Source organism: Poromitra crassiceps (genome assembly GCF_964638095.1).
Source record: "Poromitra crassiceps genome assembly, chromosome: 17".
NCBI lineage: Eukaryota > Metazoa > Chordata > Actinopteri > Beryciformes > Melamphaidae > Poromitra > Poromitra crassiceps.
The window spans coordinates 32,438,160-32,464,504 of record NC_139635.1 but is presented as its reverse complement, the minus strand read 5'-3'; the positions used below and the strand labels follow the sequence as shown (position 1 = coordinate 32,464,504).

General features: G+C 43.9%; 1 protein-coding gene across 1 annotated transcript; it reads left to right on the top strand.

Annotated features, from left to right (window-relative positions):
* LOC310792094 (von Willebrand factor C domain-containing protein 2-like) lies at positions 1 to 26,130 on the top strand. The gene is made up of 4 exons (XM_083653805.1): positions 1 to 219; positions 20,892 to 21,047; positions 22,067 to 22,196; positions 23,540 to 26,130. The coding sequence occupies exons 1-4, from the start codon at positions 19 to 21 to the stop codon at positions 23,716 to 23,718; spliced, it is 666 nt and encodes a 221-aa protein (XP_083509931.1). The 5' UTR covers positions 1 to 18; the 3' UTR covers positions 23,719 to 26,130.
* The last annotated feature ends 215 nt before the right edge of the window (positions 26,131 to 26,345 follow it).

Here is a 26,345-nt window from a genome sequence, read left to right as displayed (position 1 = left end):
AGGCAGATCAACTAAATCATGACGAGAAAGCTTTCAAATGAGCGCCTTTCCTCCGTGCGCGCAGTGCGCACGGCCGTTTTGGCACTACTGCTTTGCGCACAGGCCGGCGGCTTCTCGGTAGCCGGGCAGCAGGAGAGCACCTGCGAGGCCAACGGCAGCGTATACTACGTGGGAGAATGGTATTTTCTGGACTCTGATCACTGCACCCAGTGTGAGTGTACCGCCGAGACTGCGGTCAACTGAGCCGACGTTCGCGAAACCACAGTCAAGCCAGCCGACACTTGGTTTTTGATGCGTGTCTATTCGTGCCGTAACGGTACTGCTGCTTCACGGGTGTTCGGAGCGGGCTAAAAAGTCGAGTGTCACAATTCAGCGATCCTTTCTCACATATACTTTACCACACTAGATCGACATTACAACAAACAGTGTATTGAATGACTGTTGAATATGTCACAAAAGTCCTACCTTATTGAACGATCGTAGCAGGAGTTTCGCTTGGTACTATCATGTTGATGCTCTCAACAAGATGGGGAAAAACCGGCATTTCCGGGACTGGTTTTTCAAAATAAAAGCACGATTCGACTCCAGTCTAGACCACACAGATTTGGTGTTTGTTCCGACTTTCTAAGTACTGTACAATCTTATAACTCCATAATCCCACACCATGACTGACATAGTTGTGTACACTACACCCCTAGGTATGCACTCTCATGAAATTAGCCATTTTCACTGTGCCATTTTGGAGAAATACAGTCAAAATCTTAATACTGAACTTGAAAAATGTGTTTTTTTAGACTTCTAAGTACCGGTACTGTACAATCGCATAACTCCATAATCCCACACCATGACTCACATGGTTGTGTACACTACACCCCTGGGTATACACTCTCATGAAATTAGCCATTTTCACTGTGCCATTTTGGAGAAATACAGTCAAAATCTCAATACTGAACTTGAAAAATGTGTTTTTTTTACTTTCTAAGTACTGTACAATCGCATAACTCCATAATCCCACACCATGACTGACATGGTTGTGTACACTACACCCCTGGGTATACACTCTCATGAAATTAGCCATTTTCACTGTGCCATTTTGGAGAAATACAGTCAAAATCTTAATACTGAACTTGAAAAATGTGTTTTTTTAGACTTCTAAGTACCGGTACTGTACAATCGCATAACTCCATAATCCCACACCATGACTCACATGGTTGTGTACACTACACCCCTGGGTATACACTCTCATGAAATTAGCCATTTTCACTGTGCCATTTTGGAGAAATACAGTCAAAATCTCAATACTGAACTTGAAAAATGTGTTTTTTTTACTTTCTAAGTACTGTACAATCGCATAACTCCATAATCCCACACCATGACTGACATGGTTGTGTACACTACACCCCTGGGTATACACTCTCATGAAATTAGCCATTTTCACTGTGCCATTTTGGAGAAATAGTCAAAATCTCAATACTGAACTTGAAAAATGTGTTTTTTTAGACTTCTAAGTACTGTACAATCGCATAACTCCATAATCCCACACCATGATTGACATGGTTGTGTACACCACACCCCTGGGTATACACTCTCATGAAATTAGCCATTTTCACTGTGCCATTTTTGAGAAATACAGTCAAAATCTCAATACTGAACTTGAAAAATGTGTTTTTTTAACATTCTAAGTACTGTACAATCGCATAACTCCATAATCCCACACCATGACTGACATGGTTGTGTACACTACACCCCTGGGTATACACTCTCATGAAATTAGCCATCTTCACTGTGCCATTTTGGAGAAATAGTCAAAATCTCAATACTGAACTTGAAAAATGTGTTTTTTTAGACTTCTAAGTACTGTACAATCGCATAACTCCATAATCCCACACCATGACTGACATGGTTGTGTACACCACACCCCTGGGTATACACTCTCATGAAATTAGCCATTTTCACTGTGCCATTTTGGAGAAATACAGTCAAAATCTCAATACTGAACTTGAAAAATGTGTTTTTTTGACTTTCTAAGTACTGTACAATCGCATAACTCCATAATCCCACACCATGACTGACATGGTTGTGTACACTACACCCCTGGGTATACACTCTCATGAAATTAGCCATTTTCACTGTGCCATTTTGGAGAAATAGTCAAAATCTCAATACTGAACTTGAAAAATGTGTTTTTTTAGACTTCTAAGTACTGTACAATCGCATAACTCCATAATCCCACACCATGATTGACATGGTTGTGTACACCACACCCCTGGGTATACACTCTCATGAAATTAGCCATTTTCACTGTGCCATTTTTGAGAAATACAGTCAAAATCTCAATACTGAACTTGAAAAATGTGTTTTTTTAACATTCTAAGTACTGTACAATCGCATAACTCCATAATCCCACACCATGACTGACATGGTTGTGTACACTACACCCCTGGGTATACACTCTCATGAAATTAGCCATCTTCACTGTGCCATTTTGGAGAAATAGTCAAAATCTCAATACTGAACTTGAAAAATGTGTTTTTTTAGACTTCTAAGTACTGTACAATCGCATAACTCCATAATCCCACACCATGACTGACATGGTTGTGTACACCACACCCCTGGGTATACACTCTCATGAAATTAGCCATTTTCACTGTGCCATTTTGGAGAAATACAGTCAAAATCTCAATACTGAACTTGAAAAATGTGTTTTTTTTACTTTCTAAGTACTGTACAATCGCATAACTCCATAATCCCACACCATGACTGACATGGTTGTGTACACTACACCCCTGGGTATACACTCTCATGAAATTAGCCATTTTCACTGTGCCATTTTGGAGAAATAGTCAAAATCTCAATACTGAACTTGAAAAAGGTGTTTTTTCTGCCTTTCAAAGTACTGTAAGTAAAATTAAGAACATCATAAAAAAACATTGGTGTTTACTGCAATGTGACCCTTCTTTACAGCAGATTTCTGCCTCTATGCCAAAGTTTTGTTATAAAAGAGGTAAGAATATAAGCAATTCCATTGTAACATCTATGTATAGAGAACCCATGAAAACAAATTGGCTCTCTAAATAGGTGTATGGGAACTATCGGTGTGGGAGATGTACTCATTGCTCCAACACTTATGACATCAAAGAGTTTTGTCACCCCCATTCAGGTAAAAAGTATAAAATCAGAGAGTTTATTAATTGTATGCCCACTCATGTTGTATATATGCTTAAGTGTCAGTGTGGCTCTATATGTGGGGCAAACTAAGCGTTATTTAAAATTGAGAGTAGCTGAACATAAAGCTGCTATAAGAAATGAAAATATGGACTATGCTATCGCGAGGCACTCTAAAGAGAAGAACCATGGTTCTGCTGCCTCACTCAGATTCATGGGCATTGAGAGAGTCACCCCTCATCCAAGGGGTAGCAACCACATAAACCAGCTACTAAAAAGAGAAGCATATTGGATCCATACTCTTCACTCCTTGGACCCATATGGGCTGAATGAGGCATTAGATTTGAGCCGCTTTTTGTAATTTTGTAACTTGTTCCACTGTCTAACTCATGTTTCTCTGTGTCTACAGGTGACCTTGTATGTAGGCTAAGTTGAGCCACTGAACCCTCCCTGGCACAGCCCCTTTTCCCTGCCCTCCCTTGTTGAGACAGGACAAGTGTGGTGACTCGACTTGTAATGTTTGTGGTGTATACTGTGTTAATTCTGTGAACCATTTAATATGCACTTTGTGAATAGATATTGGATCTTTTCCTGAAAATTCCCCTCCCCCTTTTTACTTTTTCTATTGTTGAATTTTGTGGTGACTCCATTTTGTATTCTTGTGAGCACCTCATTTGGGTGATTGACACCTGCCAATCAGCCAATCAGCAACTGATGACTTGAATGCAGACCTGGTGGCAGTCTCAAACCCTATAGCGAACCTGATGAAGCACTTTGTGAAACACGTTGTTTGCCTTGTTTCCTGTTTTTAATGTAGCCTAAAAGTTAATAAAGTGTCTATTTTCCTACCCTGGTGTGCGCTGGAGAACTTCTTTTTTCCTCTCTCTCTCTATATATATATATATATCAGAATCAGAAGCGACATAGGACTATTTCCTACATAAAACTAGAACAAAATACAATAGAATCCACTAGAAGTTATATAGCCTATATAACTTGTGACACAAAGTGTCACAAAAGTGACACAAAAATATGTGCATTCTCCATCAGTCATTTTCAAGCACCCTTTATTAAAGTGAAATCTCTGAGGAACCCACTATTTCCATTAAACACCGTTTAGGGAGTATAGTAACAGTAGTAGTAGTAGAAGTAGTAGTAGTAGTAATAACAATAATAATAATAATAATAATACAACAATAGTACTGCTACTAACAATAATAACAGTTCAATCATGAGAGGCCAGTTGGTAGGATTAGACAAACTTTATTTAGCAATCGGCATGCATGGCAAATACTTTGGCGCTTGACTCCATTGGCCAGTGGCGCTGCTCTTGAGGCAAGAGGAGGGCACCTGCATAGGCTAGGAGATCGCGTTTGACTCCATTGGCCAGTGGCGCTGCTCTTGAGGCAAGAGGAGGGCACCTGCATAGGCTAGGAGATCCCCCCCGTGGGGGATCAGGAGTCAAGACTCGTTGGTGGCGGACTGGGGAGGTGGGTGGGGCAAAACAACGCTTCGGAGGACGGCTTCAAGGGAGATGGACTGCCGTGAAGCTACTGCTGCTATGATCGGCCAGAGAGAGAGAGGTGACGTAGAACCCTTGCTATATATATGAGGATTAACTGACGTCATATTTGACGTCATAGCAGACGTCATACTAGGGCTTTGACTGACCACGTTATGCTAGAACTTGACTGTTGTCAGGGGATGATCGGATTATGCATGAGTGGCCTTCTGCTTGAAATATGGTCTGGAGACCTCACTTCAATCATGAGAGGCCAGTTGGTAGGATTAGACAAACTTTATTTAGCAATCGGCATGCATGGCAAATACTTTGGCGCTTGACTCCATTGGCCAGTGGCGCTGCTCTTGAGGCAAGAGGAGGGCACCTGCATAGGCTAGGAGATCCCCCAAAAGGAAGATCTGATTACCGGAGGTTAATTGAGATCTGCAGGCGCCAGTAGTTGATTGTACTTTTCTGGCCTTCGACCTTTTAGCGACTTACAGCTATTTGCGGCTGGCGCTCCCCAACTCGGTCGGGCACCTCGCGATAGCGCTTCCCAGCTTGGCCTACCTGGCCGCCTTGGCGCTTCGCGATTGTACTTTCCGGCCTTCGACTTTTTTAGCGACTTACAGCTATTTGCGGCTGGCGCTCCCAACTCGGTCGGGCCTTCGATCTTGGTACATGCTTTTCCTGCCTTCGACCTTTTTAGCGGCTTACAGCTATTTGCGGCTGGCGCTCCCAACTCGGTCGGGCATTCGATCTTGATACATTAATGTTTAACTTGGCGCTTCCCGGCTTGGCCTACTTGGCTGCCTTGGCACCTCGCGATAGCGCTTCCCAGCTTGGCCTACCTGGCCGCCTTGGCGCCTCGCGATTGTATTTTTCCGGCCTTCGACCTTTTTAGCGACTTACAGCTATTTGCGCCTGGCGCTCCCAACTTGGTCGGGCTTACCTGACTTAAGGCGCTTCCCGGCTTGGCCTTCCTGGCCGCCATGGCGCCTTACCTGACTTAAGGCGCTTCCCGGCTTGGTCTTCCTGGCCGCCATGGCGCCTTACCTGACTTAAGGCGCTTCCCGGCTTGGCCTTCCTGGCCGCCATGGCGCCTTACCTGACTTAAGGCGCTTCCCGGCTTGGCCTTCCTGGCCGCCTTGGCGCCTCACCATTTTAACTTGGCCTTCTTGGCCCCCTGACTTGGCCTTCTGACTGGCCCTGACTTTCTCTGGCTTTCTCTGGCTCTCTCTCTTTCCCCAAAAAATTAACCGGGAGATTTTACTGCGCCTTACTGGGCGCCGTGCTTTTCGGGGAGCCACCACCAACGAGACATTATTTGGGACGGAAGTCCGGGACACTGTTCGTTGCCATGCTCACCGATTTAAGGGAGGAGGGTTCTTTGGGCCGCCAGTATGGCCGCCTGCTCCGGGCGGATGTAGCTGGAGAATGCCGATGAGGACCAGCGGCCCATTTGCTGGAGGGAGGCGGAGGACACTCCTTGCTCGGCGGCCGAGGTGGCCGCTCCGATCCTGAAGGAGTGGCTGGAGTGGTTCTTTGTCGGGAGGTTGCATTGCTGGAGCGTCTGCTTGAGGTGCAGGATGAACCAGGATCTTGTCATGTGGTGACAAGGTGCGATGAGGAACAGGGGAGCCGAGGGACCGGTCTGAGGCCTGAGCCTGACGTAGTGAGCCATGGACGAGAAGGGGCAGAAGGGGGAATTGTTCCGGGCGATGACAATGGAGCATGCCCCGCCTGCTTTGTCGTGTTTGAGGGCGATGCTGTAGTGGTCGGGGTAAAACTTTAGGTCGGCCAGGGTCACGTCCCGTGCGGGGTCGAACGTTGTGGGGGAAGTGAACTCGCTGACTCTGAGGAATCCGTAAAAGGCTAGGGAAAATACGCATTCTAGGAGGGCATTTATCAGTGGTGAGGGGCTGGCCTCTCTCGAGCGGGTCAGCAGCTGCCGCAGCACGGGGAGGGTGATGGGACGCCTGGCGTCTGGGGCGGACGGGAAAGCCTTAGCGATCCCTTTTAGCAGGGACTTGATGATGGCGAAAGAGAACAGGCTGGGGAACGCGGGGTCGTATCGCCTTGCGTGGAACTGGATCCCCGCCACTAGGCTGCGGATGTAACGGGGGCGCAGGCGTCGGGTGGTTGCGCAAAAAGTAATGAACGCGCATACCGTGGGGAGCAGGACCGGGTAAGTGGGAAGGTCCACTGAGACGCAGAATGAAGCGAATGACCGCCAGGCCGAATCGTAGGCTTTGACGGTGGAACTGGCCAGACCATTCCTGATGAAGAGTTGGGCAGTGTGGAGTAGATTGGTGAGAAGGGGATTGTGGTGATGAGGGGGCAGGACGGGGGGGGGCTGGCTTACGAGAGGGTGAGGGCGGAGAATGGAGGGATCGGCATTGGAGATGGGTCGGCCTCGGGGCAGAGTCTGCGGAACGCCTGAAAATTGAAACGGGAGAGATGATCAGCAAGGATATTAGAGTGACCGGGGAGGTGCTGGGCTACTATAATGAAATTATGGGCGACTGAGAGCCAGGTCAGGCGCCGCACGAAAGGCATGATGTCCGGGGATGCTGAACGCCCCTTATTGACTATGGCAACCACCGCTGCGTTGTCGCATTTTACGGCTATCCGTTTCCTTGCCCAGAGACGCCCCCACAGGTGACATGCGACCACTATTGGGTAGATTTCGTACAGCGTGGAGGACTGGTCCAGCCCGGCGAACTGCCGCGGCCATGGGCCGGTGAACCACCGCGCTCCGAAAAGCCCCCCGAAGCCCACGGACGGGGCCGCGTCTGTAAAAAATTTCAGGTCGTCAGCCGACGACACAACGTCCTCGTAGAAGAAGGAAACCCCGTTCCAGTCCGATAACAGGTGAGACCAGAACCGGAGGTCGGACCGGCAGCCCCCGTCGAGGGTGACCGGGTCGAGGAGCCCGGGGACTGAGGACGCCAAGTCGAGCAGCCTAGAAATTAATGAGCGGCCCTGGGGAATTATGCGCATGGCGAAATGTAAGTGGCCGAGGAGGGACAGGAGCTCCCGTTTGGTGACGTGGGTGGCGGACGTATGAGCCTGGGCGATTTCGCGGATCCGGGTGAGCTTCTCGAGGGGAAGAGAGGATTGCATGAGCTCGGAGTTGAGGTTGATGCCCAGGAATTCGAGTGATGACGCGGGGCCGGCGGTTTTCTCCTCTGCTAGAGGCACGCCTAGCTTTCGGAACACCCCCTTCAGTTTAATTAGGGAGACCGAGGGGACCGACGGGGGGTCCACCAGCAGAAAATCGTCCAGCATGTGGAGCACGGCGAGGAGACGCTCGTTATTAAGCAGGATCCAGCATAGCGCTTCTGATAGGGAGTTAAAGATGGCGGGGCTGCTCCTGCAGCCGAACGTGAGCCTGACCGCGAAGTAGAACTTCGACTCCCATTTGATTCCGAACAGCGGCCATTGGTAGGGATGGATGGGCATGACTTTGAAAGCGTCCGAGATGTCGGCCTTAGAGAGCTGGGCGCCTCTCTCCGCAAACTTAATAAGGAGGATGGCGTGGTCTACTGTGGCGTAGTGGAGGGAGAAGGGTTCGGGGGGAATTAGACTATTTATGCTGGGGGTGGGGCCGTGCCGGGGTGCCGAGAGGTCGATTATCATTCTTTTCTTGCCGGAATATTTGCGCGTGGCGATGCCTATTGGGCTTGTCCGGAACACCGGGAAGGGGGGGGACTTGAAGGGGCCGATTAGGAATCCCTTAGATAATTCTTTGGCGAGAAGTTGGGAGACTACTTCAGGTTCCTTGAGGGCGGATTGCAAATTTTTTGATATGTGGGGGGCCAGGGGGGGGGAGACTACGCCTATCCTGAACCCCTGGGAGAGGCCGGACAATAAGTAGTCGACGAAAGGGCGGTTGGGGTGAAGGGACAGCTCCTGTGTTAGAGCTGGGACGTCGATGGGGGTGGAGGGGTGGAGTTTTAGTATCCCCGGAAGCCCGATCTCTCCCTCTTGGGGGGCAGCTTTGGGGGGCGGTTCCTTCGCGGGCAGGCAGAGCGGGGGTGGGCGTCCCCGCAGAAGCTACATGAGTGCAGGAAGGAACAGTTAGGGGCCGTGCACACGTTCTCATTGAAATATTTGCAGAGCGTGTTGAGGCCATAGTTACGCACCTGATTGCCTGCCTGGGAGGACCCGCTGGTGCCGGGCGCCCGGGAGGGGGCGGCGCCGGACTGAAAGGCCGCCTTTGGGCAGAATTGTGCAGAGTGCCCCGGTTCGCCGCACGAGTAACAGGTGTTCGCCGGCCGCCCGCTAACCAGCGACGTGAATATCTGCATGTCCATGATGGACCAGTTAAGCCGCGTATTAGCCTGAGTGATCATCAGGGCGGCTTTAGCGGAGAATGCTTTATGATATTGGTAGAATAGTTTACCGTGGTTGGAGTAGAGGTCCCCTATTAGCGCTAGATACTTGTCTAGCTCATGGCGGCGCTCTGGGTACACTTCGCAAATCACGTCACGGTAGACGCCAAACGTGTTCAGGAAGTCACATAAGGAAAGGTCTTTGGGCAGGCGGGGGTCAGACGACTTTAAATAGACGGGGCCATCTGGGTCACCCGTAACCTTCCTTTTACACTCGGGAGATGGCAGGAGTATGCTAACTAAATTAATGTCTCTGCCCTTTAAAATCTTGGACCTCAGCCGGGGAGAAACATTGGCACAGGGAGAAACAAAAGGCATACCAAATGGGATGGCGGGCGTGGCGGACGCCAGAGTGTTCATCTGGGCGGGTTGGGTGGTGGTGGGGAGCACGTCGGCTTGCTGCATGGGCGGGGGCAGGATCGGCTGCTGCGCCAGCTGGGCTGCGGCGAATGTGGGGGGAATGGGGGGGGGGTTTCCAGGGCGCTCAGACGAGCTTCTACTGATCTGCTAGCATCTAGCAGGGACAGCAGAATGGCTCTTGACGACCCCTGTCGGCTCGGCGGAGCCACGAATGGGGCCGCTTCCGCTTCCGGGGCGGCGGCCTGGAGGTCAGTGCGACCAGGAAAGACGTGGCGACTCGCGCCGGCCCCGCGCCCTGCATTTCCCCGGCGGCTCCCAGCTCTCGGGGTAGCTGCCTCTACTGGTCTTCGCCCGCGGCCTCTCGCACGTCCGCGCCGAGCGGCCTCTCCCTCCGGCACGCTCGCACGCGTTCTTGGGCGTCCACGGCGCGGCGCTTCGTCTTCTGCTCTCCTACCACGGGCCGTCGCAGTGGCGCGCCCCCCGTGCCACGGGAACGCGCGCTGGGCCTTCTCGTCGGGGCTATGCTGGCAGCCTGTGGTCCGGCCGCTTCGCCAACGTCTTCATCAGACCCCTCGGAAGGCAAGTACGCTCCGTGGCCGGTCCGGAACAGGGAAGCGATGTCTAAGCTGTCGTCACTGTCCATGGACTGCTCTGGCTCGGAACTCGACATACCAGGAATGGAGTAGGGGGCGTTGAGAGATCTGCGGGGAATATCCGCGGGTGGAGAAGGCTTGAGGATGCTGCTTCGGTCTGCAGATATGGAGCAAAACAACGCTTCGGAGGACGGCTTCAAGGGAGATGGACTGCCGTGAAGCTACTGCTGCTAAAGTGGCGCATGACTCCATTGGCCAGTGGCGCTCCTCTTGAGGCAAGAGGAGGGCACCTGCATAGGCTAGGAGATCCCCCCCCCCCGTGGGGGATCAGGAGTCAAGACTTGTTGGTGGCGGACTGGGGAGGTGGGTGGGGCAAAACAACGCTTCGGAGGACGGCTTCAAGGGAGATGGACTGCCGTGAAGCTAGCTGCTGCTATGATCGGCCAGAGAGAGGTGGCGTAGAACCCTTGCTATATATATGAGGATTAACTGACGTCATATTTGACGTCATACTAGGACTTTGACTGACCACGTTATGCTAGAACTTGACTGACGTCAGGGGATGATCGGATTATGCATGAGTGGCCTTCTGCTTGAAATATGGTCTGGAGACCTCACTTCAATCATGAGAGGCCAGTTGGTAGGATTTGACAAACTTTATTTAGCAATCGGCATGCATGGCAAATACTTTGGCGCATGACTCCATTGGCCAGTGGCGCTCCTCTTGAGGCAAGAGGAGGGCACCTGCATAGGCTAGGAGATCCCCCAAAAGGAAGATCTGATTACCGGAGGTTAATTGAGATCTGCAGGCGCCGGTAGTTGATGGTACTTTTCTGGCCTTCGACCTTTTAGCGACTTACAACTATTTGCGGCACTGTGAAAATGGCTAATTTCATGAGAGTGTATACCCAGGGGTGTGGTGTACACAACCATGTCAGTCATGGTGTGGGATTATGGAGTTATGCGATTGTACAGTACTTAGAATGTAAAAAAAACACATTTTTCAAGTTCAGTATTGAGATTTTGACTGTATTTCTCCAAAATGGCACAGTGAAAATGGCTAATTTCATGAGAGTGTATACCCAGGGGTGTGGTGTACACAACCATGTCAGTCATGGTGTGGGATTATGGAGTTATGCGATTGTACAGTACCGGTACTTAGAAGTCTAAAAAAACACATTTTTCAAGTTCAGTATTAAGATTTTGACTGTATTTCTCCAAAATGGCACAGTGAAAATGGCTAATTTCATGAGAGTGTATACCCAGGGGTGTAGTGTACACAACCATGTGAGTCATGGTGTGGGATTATGGAGTTATGCGATTATACAGTACCGGTACTTAGAAGTCTAAAAAAACACATTTTTCAAGTTCAGTATTGAGATTTTGACTGTATTTCTCCAAAATGGAACAGTGAAAATGGCTAATTTCATGAGAGTGTATACCCAGGGGTGTAGTGTACACAACCATGTGAGTCATGGTGTGGGATTATGGAGTTATGCGATTGTACAGTACTTAGAAGTCTAAAAAAACACATTTTTCAAGTTCAGTATTAAGATTTTGACTGTATTTCTCCAAAATGGCACAGTGAAAATGGCTAATTTCATGAGAGTGTATACCCAGGGGTGTAGTGTACACAACCATGTGAGTCATGGTGTGGGATTATGGAGTTATGCGATTGTACAGTACCGGTACTTAGAAGTCTAAAAAAACACATTTTTCAAGTTCAGTATTGAGATTTTGACTGTATTTCTCCAAAATGGCACAGTGAAAATGGCTAATTTCATGAGAGTGTATACCCAGGGGTGTAGTGTACACAACCATGTCAGTCATGGTGTGGGATTATGGAGTTATGCGATTGTACAGTACTTAGAAGTCTAAAAAAACACATTTTTCATGTTCAGTATTGAGATTTTGACTGTATTTCTCCAAAATGGCACAGTGAAAATGGCTAATTTCATGAGAGTGTATACCCAGGGGTGTAGTGTACACAACCATGTGAGTCATGGTGTGGGATTATGGAGTTATGCGATTGTACAGTACCGGTACTTAGAAGTTTAAAAAAACACATTTTTCAAGTTCAGTATTGAAATTTTGACTGTATTTCTCCAAAATGGCACAGTGAAAATGGCTAATTTCATGAGAGTGTATACCCAGGGGTGTAGTGTACACAACCATGTGAGTCATGGTGTGGGATTATGGAGTTATGCGATTGTACAGTACTTAGAAGTCTAAAAAAACACATTTTTCATGTTCAGTATTGAGATTTTGACTGTATTTCTCCAAAATGGCACAGTGAAAATGGCTAATTTCATGAGAGTGTATACCCAGGGGTGTAGTGTACACAACCATGTGAGTCATGGTGTGGGATTATGGAGTTATGCGATTGTACAGTACCGGTACTTAGAAGTCTAAAAAAACAAATTTTTCAAGTTCAGTATTGAGATTTTGACTGTATTTCTCCAAAATGGAACAGTGAAAATGGCTAATTTCATGAGAGTGTATACCCAGGGGTGTAGTGTACACAACCATGTGAGTCATGGTGTGGGATTATGGAGTTATGCGATTGTACAGTACTTAGAAGTCTAAAAAAACACATTTTTCAAGTTCAGTATTGAGATTTTGACTATTTCTCCAAAATGGCACAGTGAAAATGGCTAATTTCATGAGAGTGTATACCCAGGGGTGTAGTGTACACAACCATGTCAGTCATGGTGTGGGATTATGGAGTTATGCGATTGTACAGTACTTAGAAGTCTAAAAAAACACATTTTTCATGTTCAGTATTGAGATTTTGACTGTATTTCTCCAAAATGGCACAGTGAAAATGGCTAATTTCATGAGAGTGTATACCCAGGGGTGTAGTGTACACAACCATGTGAGTCATGGTGTGGGATTATGGAGTTATGCGATTGTACAGTACTTAGAAGTCTAAAAAAACACATTTTTCATGTTCAGTATTGAGATTTTGACTGTATTTCTCCAAAATGGCACAGTGAAAATGGCTAATTTCATGAGAGTGTATACCCAGGGGTGTAGTGTACACAACCATGTGAGTCATGGTGTGGGATTATGGAGTTATGCGATTATACAGTACCGGTACTTAGAAGTCTAAAAAAACACATTTTTCAAGTTCAGTATTGAGATTTTGACTGTATTTCTCCAAAATGGAACAGTGAAAATGGCTAATTTCATGAGAGTGTATACCCAGGGGTGTAGTGTACACAACCATGTGAGTCATGGTGTGGGATTATGGAGTTATGCGATTGTACAGTACTTAGAAGTCTAAAAAAACACATTTTTCAAGTTCAGTATTGAGATTTTGACTATTTCTCCAAAATGGCACAGTGAAAATGGCTAATTTCATGAGAGTGTATACCCAGGGGTGTAGTGTACACAACCATGTCAGTCATGGTGTGGGATTATGGAGTTATGCGATTGTACAGTACCGGTACTTAGAAGTCTAAAAAAACACATTTTTCAAGTTCAGTATTAAGATTTTGACTGTATTTCTCCAAAATGGCACAGTGAAAATGGCTAATTTCATGAGAGTGTATACCCAGGGGTGTAGTGTACACAACCATGTCAGTCATGGTGTGGGATTATGGAGTTATGCGATTGTACAGTACTTAGAAGTCTAAAAAAACACATTTTTCATGTTCAGTATTGAGATTTTGACTGTATTTCTCCAAAATGGCACAGTGAAAATGGCTAATTTCATGAGAGTGTATACCCAGGGGTGTAGTGTACACAACTATGTGAGTCATGGTGTGGGATTATGGAGTTATGCGATTGTACAGTACCGGTACTTAGAAGTCTAAAAAAACACATTTTTCATGTTCAGTATTGAGATTTTGACTATTTCTCCAAAATGGCACAGTGAAAATGGCTAATTTCATGAGAGTGTATACCCAGGGGTGTAGTGTACACAACCATGTGAGTCATGGTGTGGGATTATGGAGTTATGCGATTAGACAGTACTTAGAAAGTAAAAAAAACACATTTTTCATTTTCAGTATTGAGATTTTGACTGTATTTCTCCAAAATGGCACAGTGAAAATGGCTAATTTCATGAGAGTGTATACCCAGGGGTGTGGTGTACACAACCATGTCAGTCATGGTGTGGGATTATGGAGTTATGCGATTGTACAGTACCGGTACTTAGAAGTCTAAAAAAACACATTTTTCAAGTTCAGTATTAAGATTTTGACTGTATTTCTCCAAAATGGCACAGTGAAAATGGCTAATTTCATGAGAGTGTATACCCAGGGGTGTAGTGTACACAACCATGTGAGTCATGGTGTGGGATTATGGAGTTATGCGATTGTACAGTACCGGTACTTAGAAGTCTAAAAAAACACATTTTTCAAGTTCAGTATTGAGATTTTGACTGTATTTCTCCAAAATGGAACAGTGAAAATGGCTAATTTCATGAGAGTGTATACCCAGGGGTGTAGTGTACACAACCATGTGAGTCATGGTGTGGGATTATGGAGTTATGCGATTGTACAGTACCGGTACTTAGAAGTTTAAAAAAACACATTTTTCAAGTTCAGTATTGAAATTTTGACTGTATTTCTCCAAAATGGCACAGTGAAAATGGCTAATTTCATGAGAGTGTATACCCAGGGGTGTAGTGTACACAACCATGTCAGTCATGGTGTGGGATTATGGAGTTATGCGATTGTACAGTACTTAGAAGTCTAAAAAAACACATTTTTCAAGTTCAGTATTGAGATTTTGACTATTTCTCCAAAATGGCACAGTGAAAATGGCTAATTTCATGAGAGTGTATACCCAGGGGTGTAGTGTACACAACCATGTCAGTCATGGTGTGGGATTATGGAGTTATGCGATTGTACAGTACTTAGAAGTCTAAAAAAACACATTTTTCATGTTCAGTATTGAGATTTTGACTGTATTTCTCCAAAATGGCACAGTGAAAATGGCTAATTTCATGAGAGTGTATACCCAGGGGTGTAGTGTACACAACCATGTCAGTCATGGTGTGGGATTATGGAGTTATGCGATTGTACAGTACTTAGAAGTCTAAAAAAACACATTTTTCATGTTCAGTATTGAGATTTTGACTGTATTTCTCCAAAATGGCACAGTGAAAATGGCTAATTTCATGAGAGTGTATACCCAGGGGTGTAGTGTACACAACCATGTGAGTCATGGTGTGGGATTATGGAGTTATGCGATTGTACAGTACCGGTACTTAGAAGTTTAAAAAAACACATTTTTCAAGTTCAGTATTGAAATTTTGACTGTATTTCTCCAAAATGGCACAGTGAAAATGGCTAATTTCATGAGAGTGTATACCCAGGGGTGTAGTGTACACAACCATGTGAGTCATGGTGTGGGATTATGGAGTTATGCGATTGTACAGTACTTAGAAGTCTAAAAAAACACATTTTTCATGTTCAGTATTGAGATTTTGACTGTATTTCTCCAAAATGGCACAGTGAAAATGGCTAATTTCATGAGAGTGTATACCCAGGGGTGTAGTGTACACAACCATGTGAGTCATGGTGTGGGATTATGGAGTTATGCGATTGTACAGTACCGGTACTTAGAAGTCTAAAAAAACAAATTTTTCAAGTTCAGTATTGAGATTTTGACTGTATTTCTCCAAAATGGAACAGTGAAAATGGCTAATTTCATGAGAGTGTATACCCAGGGGTGTAGTGTACACAACCATGTGAGTCATGGTGTGGGATTATGGAGTTATGCGATTGTACAGTACTTAGAAGTCTAAAAAAACACATTTTTCATGTTCAGTATTGAGATTTTGACTGTATTTCTCCAAAATGGCACAGTGAAAATGGCTAATTTCATGAGAGTGTATACCCAGGGGTGTAGTGTACACAACCATGTGAGTCATGGTGTGGGATTATGGAGTTATGCGATTATACAGTACCGGTACTTAGAAGTCTAAAAAAACACATTTTTCAAGTTCAGTATTGAGATTTTGACTGTATTTCTCCAAAATGGAACAGTGAAAATGGCTAATTTCATGAGAGTGTATACCCAGGGGTGTAGTGTACACAACCATGTGAGTCATGGTGTGGGATTATGGAGTTATGCGATTGTACAGTACTTAGAAGTCTAAAAAAACACATTTTTCAAGTTCAGTATTGAGATTTTGACTATTTCTCCAAAATGGCACAGTGAAAATGGCTAATTTCATGAGAGTGTATACCCAGGGGTGTAGTGTACACAACCATGTCAGTCATGGTGTGGGATTATGGAGTTATGCGATTGTACAGTACCGGTACTTAGAAGTCTAAAAAAACACATTTTTCAAGTTCAGTATTAAGATTTTGACTGTATTTCTCCAAAATGGCACAGTGAAAATGGCTAATTTCATGAGAGTGTATACCCAGGGGTGTAGTGTACACAACCATGTCAGTCATGGTGTGGGATTATGGAGTTATGCGATTGTACAGTACTTAGAAGTCTAAAAAAACACATTTTTCATGTTCAGTATTGAGATTTTGACTGTATTTCTCCAAAATGGCACAGTGAAAATGGCTAATTTCATGAGAGTGTATACCCAGGGGTGTAGTGTACACAACTATGTGAGTCATGGTGTGGGATTATGGAGTTATGCGATTGTACAGTACCGGTACTTAGAAGTCTAAAAAAACACATTTTTCATGTTCAGTATTGAGATTTTGACTATTTCTCCAAAATGGCACAGTGAAAATGGCTAATTTCATGAGAGTGTATACCCAGGGGTGTAGTGTACACAACCATGTGAGTCATGGTGTGGGATTATGGAGTTATGCGATTAGACAGTACTTAGAAAGTAAAAAAAACACATTTTTCATTTTCAGTATTGAGATTTTGACTGTATTTCTCCAAAATGGCACAGTGAAAATGGCTAATTTCATGAGAGTGTATACCCAGGGGTGTGGTGTACACAACCATGTCAGTCATGGTGTGGGATTATGGAGTTATGCGATTGTACAGTACCGGTACTTAGAAGTCTAAAAAAACACATTTTTCAAGTTCAGTATTAAGATTTTGACTGTATTTCTCCAAAATGGCACAGTGAAAATGGCTAATTTCATGAGAGTGTATACCCAGGGGTGTAGTGTACACAACCATGTGAGTCATGGTGTGGGATTATGGAGTTATGCGATTGTACAGTACCGGTACTTAGAAGTCTAAAAAAACACATTTTTCAAGTTCAGTATTGAGATTTTGACTGTATTTCTCCAAAATGGAACAGTGAAAATGGCTAATTTCATGAGAGTGTATACCCAGGGGTGTAGTGTACACAACCATGTGAGTCATGGTGTGGGATTATGGAGTTATGCGATTGTACAGTACCGGTACTTAGAAGTTTAAAAAAACACATTTTTCAAGTTCAGTATTGAAATTTTGACTGTATTTCTCCAAAATGGCACAGTGAAAATGGCTAATTTCATGAGAGTGTATACCCAGGGGTGTAGTGTACACAACCATGTCAGTCATGGTGTGGGATTATGGAGTTATGCGATTGTACAGTACTTAGAAGTCTAAAAAAACACATTTTTCAAGTTCAGTATTGAGATTTTGACTATTTCTCCAAAATGGCACAGTGAAAATGGCTAATTTCATGAGAGTGTATACCCAGGGGTGTAGTGTACACAACCATGTCAGTCATGGTGTGGGATTATGGAGTTATGCGATTGTACAGTACTTAGAAGTCTAAAAAAACACATTTTTCATGTTCAGTATTGAGATTTTGACTGTATTTCTCCAAAATGGCACAGTGAAAATGGCTAATTTCATGAGAGTGTATACCCAGGGGTGTAGTGTACACAACCATGTCAGTCATGGTGTGGGATTATGGAGTTATGCGATTGTACAGTACTTAGAAGTCTAAAAAAACACATTTTTCATGTTCAGTATTGAGATTTTGACTGTATTTCTCCAAAATGGCACAGTGAAAATGGCTAATTTCATGAGAGTGTATACCCAGGGGTGTAGTGTACACAACCATGTGAGTCATGGTGTGGGATTATGGAGTTATGCGATTGTACAGTACCGGTACTTAGAAGTTTAAAAAAACACATTTTTCAAGTTCAGTATTGAAATTTTGACTGTATTTCTCCAAAATGGCACAGTGAAAATGGCTAATTTCATGAGAGTGTATACCCAGGGGTGTAGTGTACACAACCATGTGAGTCATGGTGTGGGATTATGGAGTTATGCGATTGTACAGTACTTAGAAGTCTAAAAAAACACATTTTTCATGTTCAGTATTGAGATTTTGACTGTATTTCTCCAAAATGGCACAGTGAAAATGGCTAATTTCATGAGAGTGTATACCCAGGGGTGTAGTGTACACAACCATGTGAGTCATGGTGTGGGATTATGGAGTTATGCGATTGTACAGTACCGGTACTTAGAAGTCTAAAAAAACAAATTTTTCAAGTTCAGTATTGAGATTTTGACTGTATTTCTCCAAAATGGAACAGTGAAAATGGCTAATTTCATGAGAGTGTATACCCAGGGGTGTAGTGTACACAACCATGTGAGTCATGGTGTGGGATTATGGAGTTATGCGATTGTACAGTACTTAGAAGTCTAAAAAAACACATTTTTCAAGTTCAGTATTGAGATTTTGACTATTTCTCCAAAATGGCACAGTGAAAATGGCTAATTTCATGAGAGTGTATACCCAGGGGTGTAGTGTACACAACCATGTCAGTCATGGTGTGGGATTATGGAGTTATGCGATTGTACAGTACTTAGAAGTCTAAAAAAACACATTTTTCATGTTCAGTATTGAGATTTTGACTGTATTTCTCCAAAATGGCACAGTGAAAATGGCTAATTTCATGAGAGTGTATACCCAGGGGTGTAGTGTACACAACCATGTGAGTCATGGTGTGGGATTATGGAGTTATGCGATTGTACAGTACTTAGAAGTCTAAAAAAACACATTTTTCATGTTCAGTATTGAGATTTTGACTGTATTTCTCCAAAATGGCACAGTGAAAATGGCTAATTTCATGAGAGTGTATACCCAGGGGTGTAGTGTACACAACCATGTGAGTCATGGTGTGGGATTATGGAGTTATGCGATTATACAGTACCGGTACTTAGAAGTCTAAAAAAACACATTTTTCAAGTTCAGTATTGAGATTTTGACTGTATTTCTCCAAAATGGAACAGTGAAAATGGCTAATTTCATGAGAGTGTATACCCAGGGGTGTAGTGTACACAACCATGTGAGTCATGGTGTGGGATTATGGAGTTATGCGATTGTACAGTACTTAGAAGTCTAAAAAAACACATTTTTCAAGTTCAGTATTGAGATTTTGACTATTTCTCCAAAATGGCACAGTGAAAATGGCTAATTTCATGAGAGTGTATACCCAGGGGTGTAGTGTACACAACCATGTGAGTCATGGTGTGGGATTATGGAGTTATGCGATTGTACAGTACTTAGAAGTCTAAAAAAACACATTTTTCAAATTCAGTATTGAGATTTTGACTATTTCTCCAAAATGGCACAGTGAAAATGGCTAATTTCATGAGAGTGTATACCCAGGGGTGTAGTGTACACAACCATGTGAGTCATGGTGTGGGATTATGGAGTTATGCGATTGTACAGTACCGGTACTTAGAAGTCTAAAAAAACACATTTTTCAAGTTCAGTATTAAGATTTTGACTGTATTTCTCCAAAATGGCACAGTGAAAATGGCTAATTTCATGAGAGTGTATACCCAGGGGTGTAGTGTACACAACCATGTCAGTCATGGTGTGGGATTATGGAGTTATGCGATTGTACAGTACTTAGAAGTCTAAAAAAACACATTTTTCATGTTCAGTATTGAGATTTTGACTGTATTTCTCCAAAATGGCACAGTGAAAATGGCTAATTTCATGAGAGTGTATACCCAGGGGTGTAGTGTACACAACCATGTGAGTCATGGTGTGGGATTATGGAGTTATGCGATTAGACAGTACTTAGAAAGTAAAAAAAACACATTTTTCATTTTCAGTATTGAGATTTTGACTGTATTTCTCCAAAATGGCACAGTGAAAATGGCTAATTTCATGAGAGTGTATACCCAGGGGTGTAGTGTACACAACCATGTGAGTCATGGTGTGGGATTATGGAGTTATGCGATTGTACAGTACTTAGAAAGTAAAAAAAAACACATTTTTCAAGTTCAGTATTGAGATTTTGACTGTATTTCTCCAAAATGGCACAGTGAAAATGGCTAATTTCATGAGAGTGTATACCCAGGGGTGTAGTGTACACAACCATGTGAGTCATGGTGTGGGATTATGGAGTTATGCGATTGTACAGTACCGGTACTTAGAAGTCTAAAAAAACACATTTTTCAAGTTCAGTATTAAGATTTTGACTGTATTTCTCCAAAATGGCACAGTGAAAATGGCTAATTTCATGAGAGTGCATACCTAGGGGTGTAGTGTACACAACTATGTCAGTCATGGTGTGGGATTATGGAGTTATAAGATTGTACAGTACTTAGAAAGTCGGAACAAACACCAAATCTGTGTGGTCTAGACTGGAGTCGAATCGTGCTTTTATTTTGAAAAACCAGTCCCGGAAATGCCGGTTTTTCGCCATCTTGTTGAGAGCATCAACATGATAGTACCAAGCGAAACTCCTGCTACGATCGTTCAATAAGGTAGGACTTTTGTGACATATTCAACAGTCATTCAATACACTGTTTGTTGTAATGTCGATCTAAGGATCGCTGAATTGTGACACTCGACTTTTTAGCCCGCTCCGAACACCCGTGAAGCAGCAGTACCGTTACGGCACGAATAGACACGCATCAAAAACCAAGTGTCGGCTGGCTTGACTGTGGTTTCGCGAAAGTCGGCTCAGTTGACCGCAGTCCGCCGAGGGATCGGCTTGTGCCCGGACTGAGTGCACCTCTCTCCCTGCTGCATGCATCCATGTCAGCCACTACCCCACCGACTGCTGCCCCAGGTGCGAGAAGATCGGCTGTGAGTACAGGGGAGAGGTGTACGAGCTGGGACAACACTTCCAGGTAAGCAAGTCAATACAGCTTGATAGTAGCCACAGATAGGCTACTGATGATAGTTGATGTTGATGCACTGGAGATGGGCATATTTGGCCTTCAGCACGAATGGCGATTAAAATGACTCAACTGTGGTAATATTCCTGTAATGTTATGTCTACTATAGGGACTTGAAGTGTTTGTGGTAGGCCCTATAGCATACATGTTTATCTAAAATGTTTTCCAATTTGCACATATTAAAATGAAGTGCTACAGTAAAACATTAAAATCATTGTAGGATATACCATCCGGCGGAGATAATAGGGCACGCCATAACAACGGTGTGTGCCAAGTCAAGTGTAGCCTACAAGTTGATGTGTAAACTTTGATCTCCAAGCAGGTTTTGCCACATCCTAGCCTGTGCCATCCATTCCGATGCGTAATTACGCACACACCTATTTTATCCAAAATAGGTTTGTGCGTAATTACGCGTATACCGTGGTCCCGGATTACAAACCACCCCCCCCCCCTTCCCCCCACCCCCCATCCCGAAATTAGACTGCTACGATGAGACTTATTGGCAATCAGATTGGGACATGAAGGCATTAACTCTGTAAATTCTGCTGTAGGCAAGAAGAGGTAAATGGCGCCCCCTCTTGAGAAAGTGCTTGATGACAGTTGTGTCACACTTTTATCTGCCTGCCCCTATAATATAGGGGTTGATAGGGCCTATATCAACAGTTAACATTTACAACACACATGGACTATACCATCTTGTCATGATCCATATTATAGTGTATGGTATGCTACATATATCTGATATACAAGAAAATGAAGAATGTATCTTGAACGTTATTCCCTCTCATTATTTGTCTCTATTTGTGTATGTCTTTTCTCTCTCTGTCTCTCTCTCTTCCCCTCCAATATATTGCATACCCCCTGTGCTTGTGTCTGCACATGCATACGCATGCTGCATCATCTACATTTGTGGCCATGTCTGTGTGTGTGTGTCTGTGTGTCTGTGTGTGCGCTGTTTGTTTTCTTCCCAGCCGTCAGAGTGTGAGCAGTGCACCTGTGACAGTGACGGCATCGCCCGCTGTCTAGTTGCAGATTGTGCCCCTCCTCCGTGTGTCAACCCCATCTACCAGCCTGGGAAATGCTGTCCTGAATGCAGGGAGGGTAGGTCCACATTTTTTTCTGTAGGTCCACATTGTCCTACATGTACTGTAGACTTCTTTCTGTAATGAGCGCAGGTCCACATTGTCCTACATTTAGACTTCCTTCTGTAGGGAGGGTAGGTCCACATTGTCCTACATGTACTGTAGACTTCCTTCTGTAGGGAGGGTAGGTCCACATTGTCCTACATGTAGACTTCCTTCTGTAGGGAGGGTAGGTCCACATTGTCCTACATGTACTGTAGACTTCCTTCTGTAGGGAGGGTAGGTCCACATTGTCCTACATGTAGACTTCCTTCTGTAGGGAGGGTAGGTTCACATTGTCCTACATGTAGACTTTTTCTGTAGGTCCACATTATCCTACATGTACTGTAGACTTCTTTCTGTAGGGAGGGTAGGTCCACATTGTCCTATAGGACAGAAATAAGTCTACATGTAGTAGTCTACATGTATACATGTAGACTACTACATGTAGACTTCTTTCCGTAGGGAGGGTAGGTCCACATTATCCTACATGTAGACTTCTTTCTGCAGGGAGGGTAGGTCCACATTGTCCTACATGTAGACTTCTTTCTGTAGGTCCACATTGTCCTACATGTAGACTTCTTTCTTTAGGTCTACGATGGGTCACTTATATGTCTCATATGCCTTGTAAAGCTGCGTTATTCAATAATATCACCACCATGACTAGTACATTCATTACGACATCTGTCTTGTGTTGGTAATGATGTTTGTATTATAACATAACTCTGGTTATTTTTCATCTGTTGTTGGTTACACTAATTAGGTTTATTTTTATGCTTTGGTGGTTGTGTGTGCATGCCTGCCCGCTTGCCTTCATATTGTGTGGGGTGTCTGGGTATTGTAGAGGTAAAAGCAAAGACCCGGGTTCAATTCCCGGCAGGGGTACTTCCGGCTTGGTCAGACGTTCCTACAGACACAATTGGCCGTGTCTGCGGGTGGGAAGCCGGTGAGGTATGTGTCCTGGTCGCTGCATAGTGCCTCCTCTGGTGGGTCGGGGTACCGGTTCAGGGGGGAGGGGAACTGCGGGGGAATAGCGTGATCCTCCCACGCGCTACGTCCTGCTGGTGAAACTCCTCCCTGTCAGAAGCGGCTGGCGTCTGCACATGTATCTGAGGCAGAATGTGCTCATCTACAACTCTCCGCAGATTCGCAGAGGCGGTGGAGCAATGACTGGGACAGCAGGGGGAATTGGCCAAGTATAATTGGGGAGAAAATGGGCGAAGATTCAGAAAGAAATATGCACGTGCTTTCTTGCATGTGGTGTTTGTGGTGTACTGTATGTGGGTGCAATCACACTTACCTGCATTGCGTGTCCCCCTGCAGGACCTAACTGCTACGTTGACGCGTCCCGTAGCCAGGTGATACCTGCCGGTGAGCCCGTCTGGGTCGACTCCTGCACAAAGTGTCGCTGTCATGATGGCCAGGACGCAGGCTACTGGGAGGGGAACCGCTTGGCCACCTGTGCCCGCCTCAAAAACTGCACCCCCGAACAGCAAAACTGATCAACTCTGTTACCCCCAAAATACACCATCCAGTACAGCTGATCAACCTTCTAGACCCTGCTGTACGTTCCAATAACATGATCGAACAGAACTATAACAGCTGTACTTCCACTGATCCAACCAAAACATGCACTCAAAAAAGAAATCAACAATCCAACAGAACTGAAGAAGAACCAAAGAACCCATAAAACACACAATTCATCAGAGGTGATTAGGGGTGTCACGATACACTCAGTTCACGATACGATACACGATATTGGGTTCACGATAACGATACGATACGATATTTGAACAATATTTTTTTTGCGATCGATTTGTAAGTTGAGGGGGCATCCTCCACGCTAATTTGAGTAATTTCACCATTTTCATCCTCCGTGTCTGTAACTGTTCAAACAAAGCAATGAAAAGGAGAGCGAGCATGCAATCAGATGCAGATCAGTGCCACCATGTTCAGCTTCTTTTTCTCACGATATGAGATTTCATCTCAACGATACATATTGTCACGTTTTGATATCGCGATATATTGTGGGACGATATATTGTGACATCCCTAGAGGTGATGAACTGCCTTTCAGAAGAACATGCCATCAAATTATACTGCAATACTGATAAGACATGGGCAATTCTTTAGTGTAGGGGGCAACTGTGCATGGCATGCTGTACATGAGCTCAAGATCATAGTCACTGTTCTGCACATCATGGACAAGGCAGAGATGATGTTCAAATAGACAAACAAGTTCATCCCAGGCAGCAGAGCAGATGAGCTGTAGGAGTGACAAAAAATACATTTGGATTACTAACATCTGTACCTACAAACAACTCCACAATTAAACAAAAAATTGAGAGGAGAGGACATTTATACCCTTAGTTCCCTAAGAGCGTCTCTTATTTCCAAACATCTGCTTTGGAGTGGAGCTAAGCAGGTGAAGTAGTGCTGATTTCCTAGTGAGTATAGTGGGATTTGATTGTATTATGATGTTGATTAGTGGAGAAGCTGAGAAGATTATTGGCTGGTAAGAATCGTGTAATTAACTTGTCATGGATTTATGCAACACCAAAAAGGTATGCACAAAATGTGATGCAACGTAGACTATAGGACATGGCTTGGCAAAGCAATAAACCTTTTGTACCTGTTAGCCTATATGAATTTTGCAATACACTTTTTATACTAATCGAAATATAATGTACTATGGCATAAGGAATGACTGTACAGTAGTTGTAGAACTAACTGTAAACTGGGCTTCATTTAATGAAATATTAATTGTACATGTACATATAATATTAATTGTACATGTACATATTGCAGAAAAAACGGTTTGTAATTTACTGCATTATTCATCTTTGTCAAGAAAAATGTGTTTTTCATAGAAACAGTTTTGCTTACAGTATAATGTGCCCAATGTTAGTGCGCACAGCTATCAATGTCTCATTTCACATTTCACAGTGCATGTTCAAATGTAACTCAATGTGTATTGTCAGTCTTTACAGTTTAAGATACACATGCAGTACCTCTATACAGGTTAAGATATACAGTACTTCTTCCTAGCCCTTTCTCATCATCTTCCAATTCAATCATAAGGGACATTTTTATGAAAACCAAAATAAAGTCAGGTGTTTTTGTATTTGTTTATGTGCAGTGCTTGGGCCCATGCTGGCATGGATTGACTTTACACAGTTTACAAGGACGCCTTACATTAAAGATAGAAAATATATTGGGGACCCCCTCATTCTGATTTGTGATTTTGCGCTGAGGCTGAGCTTAATTGTTTCCATGGTAATGTGCTTGACTTTTAAATTGATAGGTTTGTTAGATTAGAATGTAATCCATGAACCATTTTGGATTTAAAGCATAACATATTTTCATTGAACTATGAAGCTTTTGCACACAAACAGTTTTTATTTTTATTTTCCTGAAACCTTTCACGGACCCCCTTGCAAAGTGCCACGGACCCCCATTTGAGAACCAATGCTGTAGGATACCCAGGCCATTGCTGCACAACACACCATTACAAGTGATAAGCTGTCATTACAATTTGACTACATTGATTCTGCCTGAAGCCAATCTAGCTGCAAGTTTAGGGTTTAAATCTTAACTTAAAGACACCCTCTAAATCTTATTTTAATTCCTATTTAACCAGGAAGATTGACTAAAGAACACATTCATATTTACAGCAATGGCATGAGTTAGTATTCAATTCAACCAATGTAAAGTAGCTCTGGCATAACTATCATGTTCATTGTTGACTAATTATACTGTAGTCAACCATTTTTTCAGGACTGAAATGAAAGGGAACTGATGCCAACCTCAGATCTAAACCATGTAGTGTGAGATCCTGTGTGATGCCTGTTATTACCGCAAGTTGTCTTTTTAATATACACTGGCTCTCAAAAAAAACATGTTTTACAACACAAATAAACCCTTTTTCTGCTTTGCTTCTTTAAGTTAACTTTTCTGTATTTATGTATTCATTATTATTATCATCATCATCAATTTCATTATTATCCATTTCTGGTGATCAAGTAACAGTTTGGCTTGTCTCTGAGACAACATGTTTTTCTGCTGACAATCTATTGGACCAGTGCTCTCAAAACAATAAAAAAAAAACAGCCATAAGACATTAGTTGTGA

Bases quoted from the DNA above. Each gene is read 5' to 3' on its own strand.
- LOC310792094 (XM_083653805.1), top strand. From the start codon at position 19: ATGACGAGAAAGCTTTCAAATGAGCGCCTTTCCTCCGTGCGCGCAGTG. The intron at 21,048-22,066 runs GTAAGCAAGTCA...TTTTCTTCCCAG, and splicing joins AGCTGGGACAACACTTCCAG to CCGTCAGAGTGTGAGCAGTG. The intron at 22,197-23,539 runs GTAGGTCCACAT...GTCCCCCTGCAG, and splicing joins CTGTCCTGAATGCAGGGAGG to GACCTAACTGCTACGTTGAC.